General features: G+C 37.8%; 1 protein-coding gene across 7 annotated transcripts in view; it reads right to left on the bottom strand.

Moving 5' to 3' along the window:
- The window catches only part of AOPEP (aminopeptidase O (putative)), a 203564-nt gene that overhangs the window by 22639 nt on the left and 166002 nt on the right, over window positions 1–14923 (bottom strand). For 6 of the 7 annotated variants that reach the window (XM_035565252.2, XM_035565256.2, XM_035565257.2 and 3 more), the window contains one exon: window positions 2708–2824. In XM_035565252.2, coding sequence (XP_035421145.1) covers window positions 2708–2824 — 117 coding nt within the window. Of the gene's footprint in view, window positions 1–2707; window positions 2825–10223; window positions 10330–14923 lie in introns of all 7 variants that reach the window. The other variant, XR_007709287.1, reaches the window with a different exon arrangement.

Here is a 14923-nt window from a genome sequence, read left to right as displayed (position 1 = left end):
GTGCTCCAGTAGCCGTGTGTTACAAGAGCAGAGTGTTCGCACAGAACATTCTCCTCCTTTGACAATCAGCAGAGGGAAAGGGATGGTTCTTTACTGATTTCACACCCACAAGGGATATCTCTACCAGGCAACATTTTTTTTTAGAGAGAGTAGTCCTCTCCACTCCTCCCAACACACTTATCTGACAAAGTGAGATTATTCGAACCCTTGATTTTTTTTCTTGTTAGTACTAACTAGCCTGGAACATTCTTGTTATTGCAAGAGTAACCAGCTCTACATACAAATACTACTCTTTATATCCCCTCTGATGCTGTAAGAAAATTTTTTAGCTATCTACAATACATACAGGAAAAACCTTCCAACTCTCAATGGTGCAGATAATATTTTACATACAATATTTATGACAACACTGTTTAAAATACAAATTAACATACTTTGTATACAACTACTCTCTCATATTGATGTCCATATCGTTGCTACCAGAAGAATAATGTGAACATAAACATTACTTGTCAAATACGAGAAAACTAGTTCTTATTTTGTAACTTTCTGTTGTGGGACGGAACACAACTGACAACCTTACTTACAAGAATTCCTGAATAAAATCTCTGACATGGAGAGGCTTTGTTTTTTCTACTGGCCTGCCAGCAATTTTTTATGCCTGTATTTTTAATGATCCATTTCTGATGTCCAGGTACTAAAAACATTTGAACTACAGTAACACAACAGGATCCCTATAACTAATTAATGTCTTCACTAACCAGGTTTAGGCAAGAGCAGCTCAGCCAGAAGCTTGGACTACAGTTCTTTGTCCCTGGGTCATTATACAAGGAAAATCCCCTGTGCACAGGCTGGAGTCAGAGGCATGAATAGTCCTTCCCTCAGGTATGCAAGGGTGTGTAAGCTAACATTCCCTTTAAAGGACTGTAGGTGTCTGTGATCCCATGACTGGTAAAATGCTAATCGTAATGTTATCTTAGTTGTACTTCTGAAGACCTGCTAAGCCCTTGGCTTCACCTTGTAAAATGAAATGGAGATTATGCTCCTTTCACTGAGGCCATAATTTATATATTTTTTTAAAGAAACATTTCTGAGAGAGCACTTGTGTACTTTTATATGACATTGCAAATAAGAAACCAAGCATGAAAGTGGAAGGAAAGGAAAAACCTGAGAAACCCAAACTTGTGGCCTGGTGCTCACAATTCACTGGCATGAAGCAGCAACACCACAGCTATTACTTTGATCTACTTCTCTATTTATTTCTCTTCCCATTATAGAACCCCTGACATTTCCCTGGTATTCAGATGTGATTAAAATATATTCTAATACCTATAAATAGAAATGTTGGTTCAAGTACTAATTAAAAACAAGTCTAGCATTTGGAAACTCCTATCAATAGAAAAAGTAAAAAGGTGCAGTAAACAGTGTTGCTTTTTTTTTTTTCCCCTGAGAAAAAGCTAGACCTCTGTTCAATCTTTGTACTAATATTTGGAATTCTAGGTGTTTGTAAGTGTCCACTCAGCAATTTTAGTGTAAGAGTAACAAGAGAGACTTTGCCCTTTCCTTCAATTTTAATTATTGCCATAAAATTCCAATTTTAACAGGGTAGGTCATGCACACTGACTTTCCATAGCCTTCACAGTAGCTTTTAATTAAACAGGATTTTAATGTCATGTTAAATTTACCGTGCTTCCTCATTGTACATTAGTTTGATTATATGCTCCTTAATAGCTAACTTTTTTTTTCTTTTATATGTATAAAACCTACACATCCTTTATTTTCAGGACTGATTTTATGTTTTTATCTCCCCTCCTGAGTATTGAGGCAAACACACTCATTGCAAGGATGCTTTTAGCCACTAGTTTTGCTGCCTTAATTGTCACAGTTCTCCCAGCCAGAGACACCTATGTGACTCTACAAAACAACCAGCTTTGTATGTGGTAATAAGAATATATTGGTTTGCCCCCCTAAGATGTTAAGTTTTTTGGAGCAGGGATGCTAGCCTCATGTGTGGCTGTGATGGGTAAGGTACATGCACAGTATTATATAAAATCCCAGTGACTGTTAACATGCTACGTGCATCTGTAGAGAACTGATTCCCCCTTAAACCTCATGACCTAAATAAGAACATGCTGTAGTCTCTCTGGAAAGCAAACTTTTCCAAATCATGAGTGAGAATTGGGAGCTCTCAGAGAGAAACAAGTTGGGCGAACCATAATGAAGTTTAACTTTAGACTGGAGCAGGTATGATTGCATTTGGAGACAACACACAAAACTAAAACAAACTTGAGCTGTAATGCACAGTCATTCATAGTGAGAACTTTAACACTTTACTGAATGTGCTGCCTTGGGTACACATATGACAGTATATGACATCTATGCTGTATTTTCTCCTCCTGCTATGGCATCCAAGCACACCTGCACCTACATGACACATACACACAAATACTGGACAATTAAGGCATCTTTGTGGCCTTAAAAAGGCTTTCGTGTGGATTCTCACTCTGTGTGCTTATTGGCGAGGTACACCAGGCACGAACCTACAGACAACATCTTGAGCTGCAACAGTACTGGAATGAAGTGTGTGGAATTTTAGATTTAGACAAGGAAAAAACAACTTGATCGAGCCTGGATTCAAGTGGACCGCTATTATTCCTAGTCAACAATGCAACGGCTTATTTTAGGAAAGATTTTTTTAGTGACTTACCTCAGCATCTTGGTCACGGAGCTGGTACGTTTCTTCTAAGCACTGTAGTGTTCTGGGACATAATGTCTTCTCCTCCAAGAGATACTCCAGAAGCAAGACCAGCTGGTCAGGGAGAAGCTACGAGAAAAATAAATGCCATGTGTGAATAGAACTCTACTTACTAAGCAATTAAATGGAAACAAACCAAAGAGGACAAGATTGCTATAACCTATGTACTTCCAGCATGTGTGTGAAATATGGCAAGAAGTTACAGCTGATTTCTGAGAAACCTCAGGTTTTACATGTCCATTTTCTGAAAGACTTTGTTCTGGGGCCCAGTTAAGACACATTTTCTATGGCTTTCATTACTATATAGTTAGATCATATCTAAACCATGTTTATCTTATTGAAACATAATCATAGCTTATTAAACTAAGATTTTTATGGAATATGTATGCTAAGTAATTACATTTTCTTTGGGCTTGGAAGGAGTAAAATATGAGAATATTTTATAGTGCATCATTTCAGGGATCAACCAAATATATGCATGTGTAATTGTTAAGAGGGGCAATATTAGCTGTCGCATGTGGAATCTCTCAATATGGTTACGGTGAACAAACACGATACAAATAAGTGACCCATAAAACAATGTTATAACATATTTTGACTCGTATTCTAGTGCAAAGAGTCAGGAGTCATCCATCACTCCATGGAAAAAGATGGCATTTCTCTCTCTCTAAGTATATAAATACATACAAATATATAAATATATAAATACATATATACACACATATATATTTTTAGCAGTTAGTTGCCAGACTCATTTTCAAGTTGAATCTAATACAGCCTGAAAAAGAAAAAGCACATGAAGTCTGATGTAGCAAGTGCCTAAGTGCTCTGTTTAAAAGGCTTATTGGATGAACAAATAAATAATTCAAACAGAGCTCAGACAGAAGTTATACTAGCTACCAGGAAACATCTATTGGAAATCCAGTGTTTAGTCAGAAGTTTGTTACATGCCCCAAAGCTTTGCACACTATTCATTGTCATAGGGCACCAGAATCAGAACTGGGAAGGGAAAAAGAATTTAAGTTTTTGCAAAGAAAAAGAAACCAACACTGCTTACTTCTTAAATCCTCCAGATTAATGAAAAAGATACCCTGTTATTTTAATTCTGCTTCCAATTTTTATCCCATGTGCAGATGCTCTACTCCCACCTCACTGCCCATGTTCCCTTCTGCTGTGTGTAAAATACGACAGTTAACAATTAAGCAATATGACATTTTCTTCCCTTTCATCTGACATAATTTAATATTAATATCTAAATCAGAATAAGGAGGAGAAGAGATCTCTAGGATTTCAAGGATTTGTTTTCCTTGCATTCTCTTCCATGTATTTTATTGTTAAAGTTGTATTCTTAGGAACTGAAAAAAACCCTGCATCTTATTGGCTCTTACTGGAACATTTTCCAAGTGATACCCAAGCCTGCCAATAAAATGGACTTGTTAAAAACAGTCAGACATTCACAAATATTGAATTATTTCAATTTTAGGACAACCACTAAAACGCTAAGTTGAATGTTTATTGCACAGTCCAAGAGCAGCTGCCTAGAGGGTGGGGAGACACTTCAAAAAATAAAACCGTGAAGGCTTCTGGGAAGTGGCTCTGCTTGGAAACTGAATTCATTTTGAACACTAATAAAATCTGAAATGTTGCAGAGCACCACGTACAGAAAGGTAATCTCCTATTTAGAAAGCTTTCTCTACTAAATATAAAGCAGAGCAATGCTTAATTTTTAGAAGCTGTAGAACAGCTGCTTGAATATGTATATATATACATATACATGTTTATAAATATATACACATGTATGTGTATATATACACACACATATATATGTATTCAAGCAGCAATTCTACGGTTTCTAAATATATATATATGTGCTAGGGGAGGTACAGAACAAATGGGTTATTGTATTATAATATATCCTCAGCATAATTGCTATACAGATTCACCCACAGAAAGCTATTGTTTCAGATAACAGAATCTAAATGAAGCCAACAAAAGCAAAGCAGCAAAACAACAGACATGTCCTTAATTTACCTTTGTCTAGGGCTGCATTATGGGTGAAAATTTCTCAGAATTACAGGTTAAACTCTTACTCATCTGTAAGTGAGACTGCAGAGCAAAAAATCTGAGACCATGGTTTCAGTTATTTTCCCACGTCTCAGATGCCCAAGATGAGACTTTATACACTAGTTTCCAGCTCATAGTTTAATTAAAGTCCAAGTTAAGAGCCAGCAAACATGGACAGAGAGGGTGGGAGCACTTGAAGAAGAAACACTGTCAAGACCTGGAACTGAAGTGGCACTAGTGGGCGCAGCTATTACATTTTGTTCTCCCAGTTACTTCAAAAAAAAATAAAAATAAACGGAGCAACATATTTTGTTTCAGTTTTCCCCTTTTCTTTAAGAAAAAAAAAAGACTGCCTAAGAGAAAATCTATCCAAAGGAAAGACGCAGAAAGCTTAATTGAAATTTCAGGGTGCGGACCACAACAAAATCCCTCTTGGGTTTTAGAAGGCTTCTTTTTCCCAAATACAGCAATATGAATAACCGTATCTCCAAATTTCCAAAGATTATAAATATCTTCATAAAATTACACTTAAAGTTTTACTTTAAAAAAAAAATCCATTATTTTTCATCTTCCTTGCCACCGTCCTTAGTTGTCCCATCCACCTGTTACTTCTCATCTTTCGCACTATGAAAATTGTTTGGGGTGCATGCTGTCTATTTTCCATTTGTTTGTCTTATTTTTAATACAAAGAGGCCCTTGCTGTTAAGTGCTACCAAAACATAAATGCTGGAGAAAACTAAAAGTCAATTTGCTTTAGGTATTGTGAAGCTGTTTTCATTTATGACAACTCATACTCTGAGATCACACCTTGAATACCTAACGTGCATAAAAATCACACAACGCAGATACAGCAAAATACAGCAGGATAAACACTGTGTCAATATTTCTCTCCTTGATGAAAACATTCTGAAAACAACCGTTAACACCCCAAACACAACATTTCAGTCTTCCTGTTAAAAAAAAAAAATTCTCTCTGAACTGCACAGGAATATACTCAATCGAAATGCCCAAATGTGACGTGATTCTTAAAGTAAATCACTTCTACCGGGAAATGTGGCAAATATTAAGGGATAGTATTTATGACGGCTATGATTGCTGCAATACCATCTGTTTATATTGTAAAGTAGATAGCCCTAGTCCCAAACTACGCCTGCCGCATGGAAATCATATTACTTTCCCATGGTTTCCCCTCCCCCAGCTGAGAGCACCGACGCTACAAAGAGGGAATAAATTAGCGTGTTGTGATCAAGCACACCAGAAGTTTTCTGTCATGTTCCATATAATTAAACATCATCCCCACTATAAAGCTGTATCCCAACACTGCATACTTTACCTTGCCCTTAAACCTTTCCTGCAACTACTCAGCCTTTTGAAGGAGTTTACTTTGTCTTTCCACTAAATTGCCATCTGTCCCCTGCTTCCCTTGCATTACCTGATGTGGTGGTTTTAAAGTTTGAATAATCAGGCTCTTACCTCTAACTCAAACTGAAAATTACATGGAGTATCAAAACTAGTATTTGAAAAAGGTAAGATGAAAGAATTAATGTAAAAGTTATATTTTCAATTTGATAACAGAGGCTATTATTGAAGCAGCTTTCTGGGGCTGAGATTCAACGTATACTAAATATCCAGGAACTAAGAAAAAGCATACTTCGTATTTTATTCATACCGGCATACAAGACACTTAAACCATTACGCTTTCTTAAAATAAAAACTCAAGATAGTTTTGAAAGTTTCTACAAATAACCTTGGAACAAAACTGTGAGTTTTCTGAACCCTATCCCTAACCTGTAAAAAGCACAAAGAAAACAAATCTCATCTCTTCAAAGACCTGGCACTGCAGCCGCAGAGGTCATCGTCCTCGCATCCCAGAAGACCACCCACACGAAGGAGCGTATTTATCAATCCTACATTAACAAATGCAATAAATGCCAGATTCACCCTTTATACTAGAAAAATGCCACTGAAACATTTGACTACTGACCTTTCACAGCCATGAAATGTGACACAGATACATCTACTTGAGCTTCCGCAGCACCAGCGCTCGCACAGCACCCTTTAGCCAGGACACAAATCACTAAAGTAGTACAGCTGGTATGCTGAATATCCCATTTGCTCCAGCCTGCACTTGAATGAAGTCATTGAAAGCCTCCTCGGAGGGGAAATGTGCCTGGGACTAATGCAGCAACCAATTGACAGTGGCGTGATTTCTATTATTACTCCATTATCACACTGGGATCTGTGCCTAAATGAGCATACTTCCTCCCTGATGCCATTTCCTTTTATCCTGACTCTAGTCTAAAAGCGGATCAATGGGAGTAATATATATGATGTCACTTCAATTTACAGCTACTGCCTCCCTCTCTCACATGCACAGATAGATCAATTCTTCCCAAAAATGGTTAAGAAATGCATGGGGAGACTCTTCTCCCAGAAAAGGGTTCTCTGCTATATTTGTCTGTGTAACCACAGCAAGGAACTGTTTATACTGAGCAAAAACAGGGGGGAAAGTTAAAAAAAAAAAAAGAAAAAAAGAAAAATGTCACTACTGTATACTGCAAAATGTTGGCTGAAATACAATGCAAACGAGGCCCAAACCAGAATTAATGCTATTTGACCTTTGAAAATGATACAGAAAAAGTTTCAAGTTTCTATGACACAATAGATTTCTGTAGTATTTCTCTGGGAGAAGGTAGTCCCCTAAAACATAAGATATCTTTTCATTTACATTTTCACAAGATTTTCCAAGGTCAAACTGAATACGTTCCCACCCCTCTCTTAAGAAAGAAAGGGCAAAACCCCACCCCAGTGTTCAATAGTGAATGGCTCCCTTCAGACAGAATTTCCTCATTAATTGCAGATAAGAAAGCACTGCTACTAGTCCGGCAGACAGGATTTATAGGGCCAGGCCATCTCTGTGCCCATATTCTGAACGGATCAAACGAGTCCCTGAACGAATCTCGCTTTATAAACTCTCCACATAGACAATTTGCCTCGAGGGCTGTTTTCTCCAGGCTGCAATTAAACAAAAAACCTTTGTAAAATAAATCCCCCCTTCCTCAAAACATCCAGAAGATTGTCAGCTTGAAAATTCAAGAAAACATTATTTACTCAACATTTGTAGATGGACTCTGTCATTATTTACCTCAAACGATATTCTTAAGATGCTGTTTTCATCTGCATGACGACTTCTCCTAAATGAAAGCAAGGCTCCCCCTGCCCCCCCCCGCAGGGGCTAAAATGTACTCATATCAAGTAACATATGAATTCAGTAAAAACATCCACACTAACAGCTGTTAACTAGCAAAGTGCGATACACTGTGCTTAAGAGATTCTAAGTCTGAAAGAACTCGTCTACAGTTTGATTAATACACAGAAAAAAAAAAGAAGTAATCTGCAGCTGACAAAAAAATGCTTTGAACTGGATCGCAAAATAAAACCCATGTATTCCAAAGGCTGACAAAAATTTTGAAGTGCGTAGTGAAGCAGACTGTTCTGCTTAACTTTATTTAGGTCAGCCTGTTTATGACTTCCCTCTTGCTGAAAAATCAGCTCCCCTTCGAACATTTACAAAGATAACTAGACCTCACTAAATTTAAAAACAAAACAAGTATCTGCCTGTAACACATTATCTTCTACTTCAGAACCACAGCTCTCTGAAATGTGTTCCCACTGTGTGCAAATCTTTTCGGTTTCTGCTCAGAGTACTCTTACCATGCTTGGCAAATCATTTTTCAACATCTATTAAAAAAAAAGACTAAACAGGGATTTTAGTATTTTTGTTTGTTTAAATCACGGAATAGAAATTCCTATGAAGTTTGCTTCAAAAATACTGATTCTGGGACATTTAGGAGGTCTGGTATCTCTTGCTTCGTGCTACTTGGACATAAAAACGAAACCGAGAGTAATTTAATAAAAACCCGCACTTACATTTAGTTTCCCAGTTATTTTCCTCTTTGTAACATCAACAGTAAGGATTTCTTGATTTTGGAGGAGGATCATCCCTGTCACAAATAAGGCCAGTACCCACTCAAACATACAGCTTTGATTTTCTGGCCACACGTTATGAAAGCATTGCTGGATGAAGGACACAAATCCCAAAGAACAGCAGAAGCTTACACAAGCACACAAGTCAAATGACTTGATGTTCATTGACTTTTAAATGCTCCCTTTTGAATAAAACGACAAAAATGTTATCCCACATGACACTGCTACAATTTAGGGCGGGCTTCTGGAGGATTCAATAAGTTTTTGTGCATGCTTGATTTTAATTACAACTTGAACTGATATATATAACACTAATGTGTCCACAAAGCAACAGAACTTGGGAAGCTTATTCTAAGCAATTCATTCAGCATTTTTGAAAGAGGAGTTGATAGAAAAACTCTTTACAAATGAGGCTCCTTCTTTGAAACACCCTTCTCAAAAATCTGTCCTACATTAGCATTCACTTATCAAGTAATGTTTGCATAACCAGTGCTGTACTTCCCTAAATGTTATGGATACCCAATTTGAAAAGGCTCTTGGGACCTCTTACATGCTTACAGTTTGTCGTACTCATAACTCTTTTTGTCCTGTGACACTTTACATGAGATTTTGACATTGTACAACCTATTGTACAGACCTTACCGTGCTATTCCCACCCACCCATTTGGTACTTACGCATGAAATTTAACATTTGATTTTCTAATCAAATGAAAAATATTTGTAGGGAAGCATTAAAGCCAAAGCAGGCAGAGAAACTGTGGGTATATGTGTTACAATATTCTGAGATAAGAATAAAAGGATTTCGTTTTTATCAATAGTTTAAGCTGACTCTCAATAGAGGAATCATCAGCTTAAATGAATATTTTAAACTGTTTTATGTTCTGTGCCTGATAACCTGGCTACATGTTACCAGCAATGGTTTTAAAAGGCCAGCCATTGCTCCCAGTCCATAAACTTTTTTTCTTAAGCTAAAGTACAAAATATTTTCCCATAATTTACTTAATGGAGAGAAGATCCACTTATGAAGAAATTCAACATCTGCAATCTAATATAAATGCACTGAAATGTCAAAAATGATTAAACCTTTATGATCTAACATAGTGCTGAGCCAGCAAAATGAAAACCAGGTGGCTTCCACTGCAGGTTCAGTCAGGTTGCACAGTGCTTTTCCTCAGCTCTAGTTTTCTCAAAGCAATGTTTCACCATAACTTTACCCCTGAGCATAATAATTCCCTTTTAAGCATAATAGGCAACACATTGTCTATTTTATGCAGATCATCATCTCTGCCACTCACCACCTTGCTTTCCGCGCATGCTGCTCCTGGCTTCTGATGAACTGGACATGGCAAAAGAGAAGTAGATGCAGGAACTCAGATTCCAGCTCTGAAATCATATACTCCATGGGACCGCAACTTACACAAACTGTGAGCAGACAGCGTAGCTCTGACACAAACTGGTGTTGAATCTGGCAGCAGTATGATCTTCAGCTACCCCTAGACCTCAGAAGAGGCAGCGCCCAGCACCTGATGAGGTAATTAGAGTATCAGCCCTGTGGTTACCCACTCTCAGAGCATGTGAACGCAGCTGGCACCAAGACCACCCTCTCATCAAACAGCAAACCCAACAGAGGGAGGTCAGGTTCAGCAAAGACTTCATCTAACTGCAACAAACAAAGCCAAAGAGAACTCTGATTTTATTTTCCAGACACTCAGACTACTACAATTAGAAAGATTCATATAGAGGACCGTCAAGTCTTAGTTAGCAATTGGTGGAAAGATTTCTTATACGAATTGTAGTAGATGCCGATGTGGAATTGGAAAAACTTGCCTCCTTATGAATAAGTCCACTGAAAACACTCCAGGTCTCAGCCACTCCTAACTATGCAGCTGATGTTGAGTTCCAAGTCAGTATAAACCATCTCACCTTGAATGACCATCACTTAGATCCTCTGAGAACAAACAGGCCAGTGAATTCCCTCTGAGATGCCGGGGAAAAAAAAAAGGCATCTACACAGACTGCAAGAGACACCAAAAACCAAAGCCAGACATTCTGCAGAATGAAAAATTGGAGTAACATTATCACAGTATGCTTGCTGCAACCATCACTGAGAGCACCTGCAGAGTTCCTTTTTTTTTTTTTTTTTTGACTCTATATACAAACCCTCAGTATGTATTACATAAAAAGAGGGACAAAGAGAGACAAAAAAGAAAAAAACACAATAAAGATTGCTAAAAGAAAAATCAAGTAATTTTTCTAAGCTTTGTTCAAGATGCAAATTACTGTCTGAGTAACCTCAGCACCCAGCACTGGAAGTGCCGAAGTCTATCACTAGGAAGTACCCTGTTTCAATTAAGCTAATTCTTCAATACAATATTCTTACAACAGAACTGAGCCAGGGCTAGCTTGAAGTAGTATTTTTTTTTTTCCCCTTGAGAAATTGGCACATACATGGAAATTTCTGGAAGAGAAATTTGTTCCACCTATGCCTAGTACACACGATCCGGTCAATGCCCAGAACTCATCTAGGATTGTGCTCTTCATGGATCGCAGGCATTCACTTGGAGTTTCCAGACCCTCTTTCTGTCTGGCCAGGTCTTGTGGGGACCAAGACTTGTTAACCAGAACATGTTCCTTCCTGACGAACCAAGCACAAAGGTACTGTATCTGCCACAAACTATAAGCATCATTTGAGAAAGAACCTGAAGAAGAGAGAAAACTGAATGCACTTTCTTCCTTCTCTAACCTTTCATTGATAGGGCCGATGATGAAGAAAATCTTATCTCATGGCTGTAGCATATGTGACTGCTTCGCCACATAGGGCTGTCATCGTAAGAAGTTCATCATAAAGCACTAATAATGTCACAAGTCTTCCTGGAGGAATGTACGAAAGAACAGATGGGAAACTGCACTTTCATCACTTGACCCTTTACTCCTAGAATTCACAAGAACAAACACTTTTCCATCCTTTTTTTTTTTTATTTCAGAACAACAGGTGAGTGGTTTCATGCATAATTATGTCAGTTGCGTTTTAACATTTGTAGATCAATTGCATTTCCAGACCTCAGCTAGCAGTATTTTCTTCTGACCTGAAATCTGGCTCTGATGCCTTCTGCATCCAACAAAGCCTATACATCCTTACAATAGTCCGTCCAACGCATCATGTCTCTTTGATTCGTAGTGTTTTTATTCACTTATTTATTTTTATTTGCTAACCAACCAGATTAAGTGGGTTCAATTTTCAGAAACATACATACCTCCAAACAAGGTCTAATCACAGAAGACCTTAAAATCAATGTAACTGAAACAGGTGAGATCTAAACCCAAGTCTATGCAGCTGATGTTGGGGTTTTATCGGAGACACATGCAGAGTCTGAATTCATTAAACAGTCTCCTTTGACCAAAGATGGAGAGATACTGATCCACTACCACAGTCCTCTTGGATTCTTTTTTTTTTTTTTTTTTTTTTTTTTTAAAAAAACAAGCTCTCACAATGTCAATGACTTAAAATCTCCAGTTGTCTGTGAGAACTTGTTCACCATGGCTGGAACTGATTGAGTTCCATAACTGCTGCTGCTTCTCATCCCAGTTACCTCAGTATCTCGAAAATAAGCCTTTGGCACTTCAGCAATGACTGGGCATGGTCATCTCCGCAGCAGCACAGGTTGTCATGTGCCCATCATACCAGTCTCCTGTTTCTGCATTGTCTTCCCCCAGAACTGCTCTCACCCAGCTACTGCAGCCTGTGCCCGTGATCCTGAGGAGGCCACCTCTGACTGCCAACCAAGAATCACAGGCAGCAGCCTCCGTCCTGCAACTCTTCATGCAAACCCCACAGACTTCTTGAAGGGGAGAAACTGAGCTATTAAATGGGGTGATCTAAACTACGTGCTGCTCACAACCACCAGCACTTCCCACTCCAGCCGCATAGCAAGCTTTTCAGTTTTGCCTGCTCTATTACAAATACATAGCAGCATGCACTTAAAAACGAAAAAAAAAAGTAACCCTTTCTCCTTTGCAAGAAACGTTTTCTGAAGCAAAAACACTCCACTGCACACAGCTCTCTCCAGGGGGAGAGGATGAGACAAACACCACATGACAGATGTTAGTTCATTGCTTAATGCACTTGTGGAAGCTACTCAGATCCTACGGCAATGAGTGTGGTATGGAACAGAACAAGTATATCCCATTAATTTTTATTCCTGATTTGAAAAATATGGATGAGATTTTATTTAAAACTGTTGTGAAAGACAATTACAATTGAAAAAAAAAAAAAAGCCCTTTAAAAGATCTGAGGACAAGTGGATGAGTGTTGCACGACATCCTTATTATGCCCAGTGCTATTTAAAAAGATTCTATAGTTATTAGCAAGGATCCAGCTGCCAGATCTTCTGTTTTTAAATCCTATATAGGAGCGTTAAAACTTACTATAAAAATAAATCCAAGCTGAAAGTTGCTGGAAACGAACTTTTCCAAACTGCAATCTGATTTACATATTGCTGGCTTGAAGGAGTGCAAGAAACTGAGTGGCTTGACACGCGATTTGCACACCATTAGTGTGTGTAGGAGCAGAATTTCTTGAAAAAAAAAAAAAGAAAAAAAGAGCAAACACCCTAATAGTTGAAATTTTAATGTTTTCAGAAGTAATTACCAGATAAAATGTGATAAAAGAAAATGTAAGAGTGCTAAATTCAGCTCATGTTTCTTAGATGTGACTTTCTGCAATGCCAATAAGTAAAAATTATTTTATCATGTGTACTGACCAGTACTTCCACATAGAGGTATAACATTAATAATTACTTTTAGATCCATCTAATGGATTGTTTCTTGTCTCATAACTGCAGCTTCATGTGAGAACAATTCTGTTCAATTTAACAGAACAAATTTCTTAAGAGCTCTCTTGAAAAATAAACAAAAAGTATTTTCTCATGATTATAGAAATGTGTGCTGCTTTTTTGGCAACGTGAGAGAAATAGAAAAGTACTTCAAAAAGGAAAAAGGTATTTTAGAACATATTACGCAACTACAAAGCTGATGAAGGTAAATTAAAAAAATACAGACATTTAAGGCACCAGTTGCCTTATAAATTCACCCTCACAGCTGGGGTAAAATTAGAGGCCTAAAATACATTAATTTCCTTATCAAATAGGTAAAATGGGGATAAATATAATTTATTATGCTTATTTTTAATATTGGTATATGCACGTAAGTAAACAAATATTCTCAAGTGAAAATTCAAACATGTCTTCAAATCTCTCTTTTTAATAACAAGTTGGTTTGTTGTTGTTTTTTTTTTTTAATAGTTATTTACCTTTAAGAGGGATTCAGTGAGCTGCTTAAAAACCCTTAATTTCATAACCTCCCTCCATTAAGGGTACGTGTTATGTTCCAGAATACCTGAAGTCATTTAACATATTTATATAAAATCCAAGTTCCATTGATAAAATCCAGTTTCATTTCCAGATGCAGGCACGTGGACAAGTCTTGTTGAAATGATGCAGTGTTCTAGGTTCTCCATTTTCAAACAGACTGCATACTTTCTCCACTATTTTCCATCAACCATTTACTTCCCCCATTCATTTTTAAAGATATTTTAAAGATATTTTAAAATTGCTGGTGCTTACAAATGACGGGGGAAGCAAAGGGCAAAACAGATGTTGCAGAAAACAGGTCCAAAAAGTCCCACTCTAAAGTTAACTTATTTTATTCCACGAATGTGCAGAGAAATGATCAAATTTATTGCCGCCCATTTCCATACTATTTCGCACACCACAAAACAATCTAGCAGGTGCAAAGCACAGGGCTCCCCTGGATTCCCTTCCGGACAGCTTCTGCTCCACATAGCTCGGGCTATTTCATGTAGACCTGGACAAGCTGTTCTGAGGGACAGCCCGACTTCCTGACAAGCAGGTGTTGAGCAAATCACTGCAATCAGTCGTGCAGGGACCCACTCTCCACAAAACAGCTTTTAGTTATTTGTGTATAGGTAAGGCTGCATGCTATTTAACTTCTCCTTCTTCAGGAAAGGAGGGAGAGGGGAAAAAATATTGATCTCAAGGAAGGGTATATGGAAAATTCACTGACCTATGGCATCATTCCATACTCCTATCGCAAGGAAAA

This window comes from Cygnus atratus, chromosome Z, assembly GCF_013377495.2.
Source record: "Cygnus atratus isolate AKBS03 ecotype Queensland, Australia chromosome Z, CAtr_DNAZoo_HiC_assembly, whole genome shotgun sequence".
Classification (NCBI taxonomy): Eukaryota; Metazoa; Chordata; class Aves; order Anseriformes; family Anatidae; genus Cygnus; species Cygnus atratus.
This window is presented reverse-complemented; position numbering and strand designations above follow the sequence as displayed.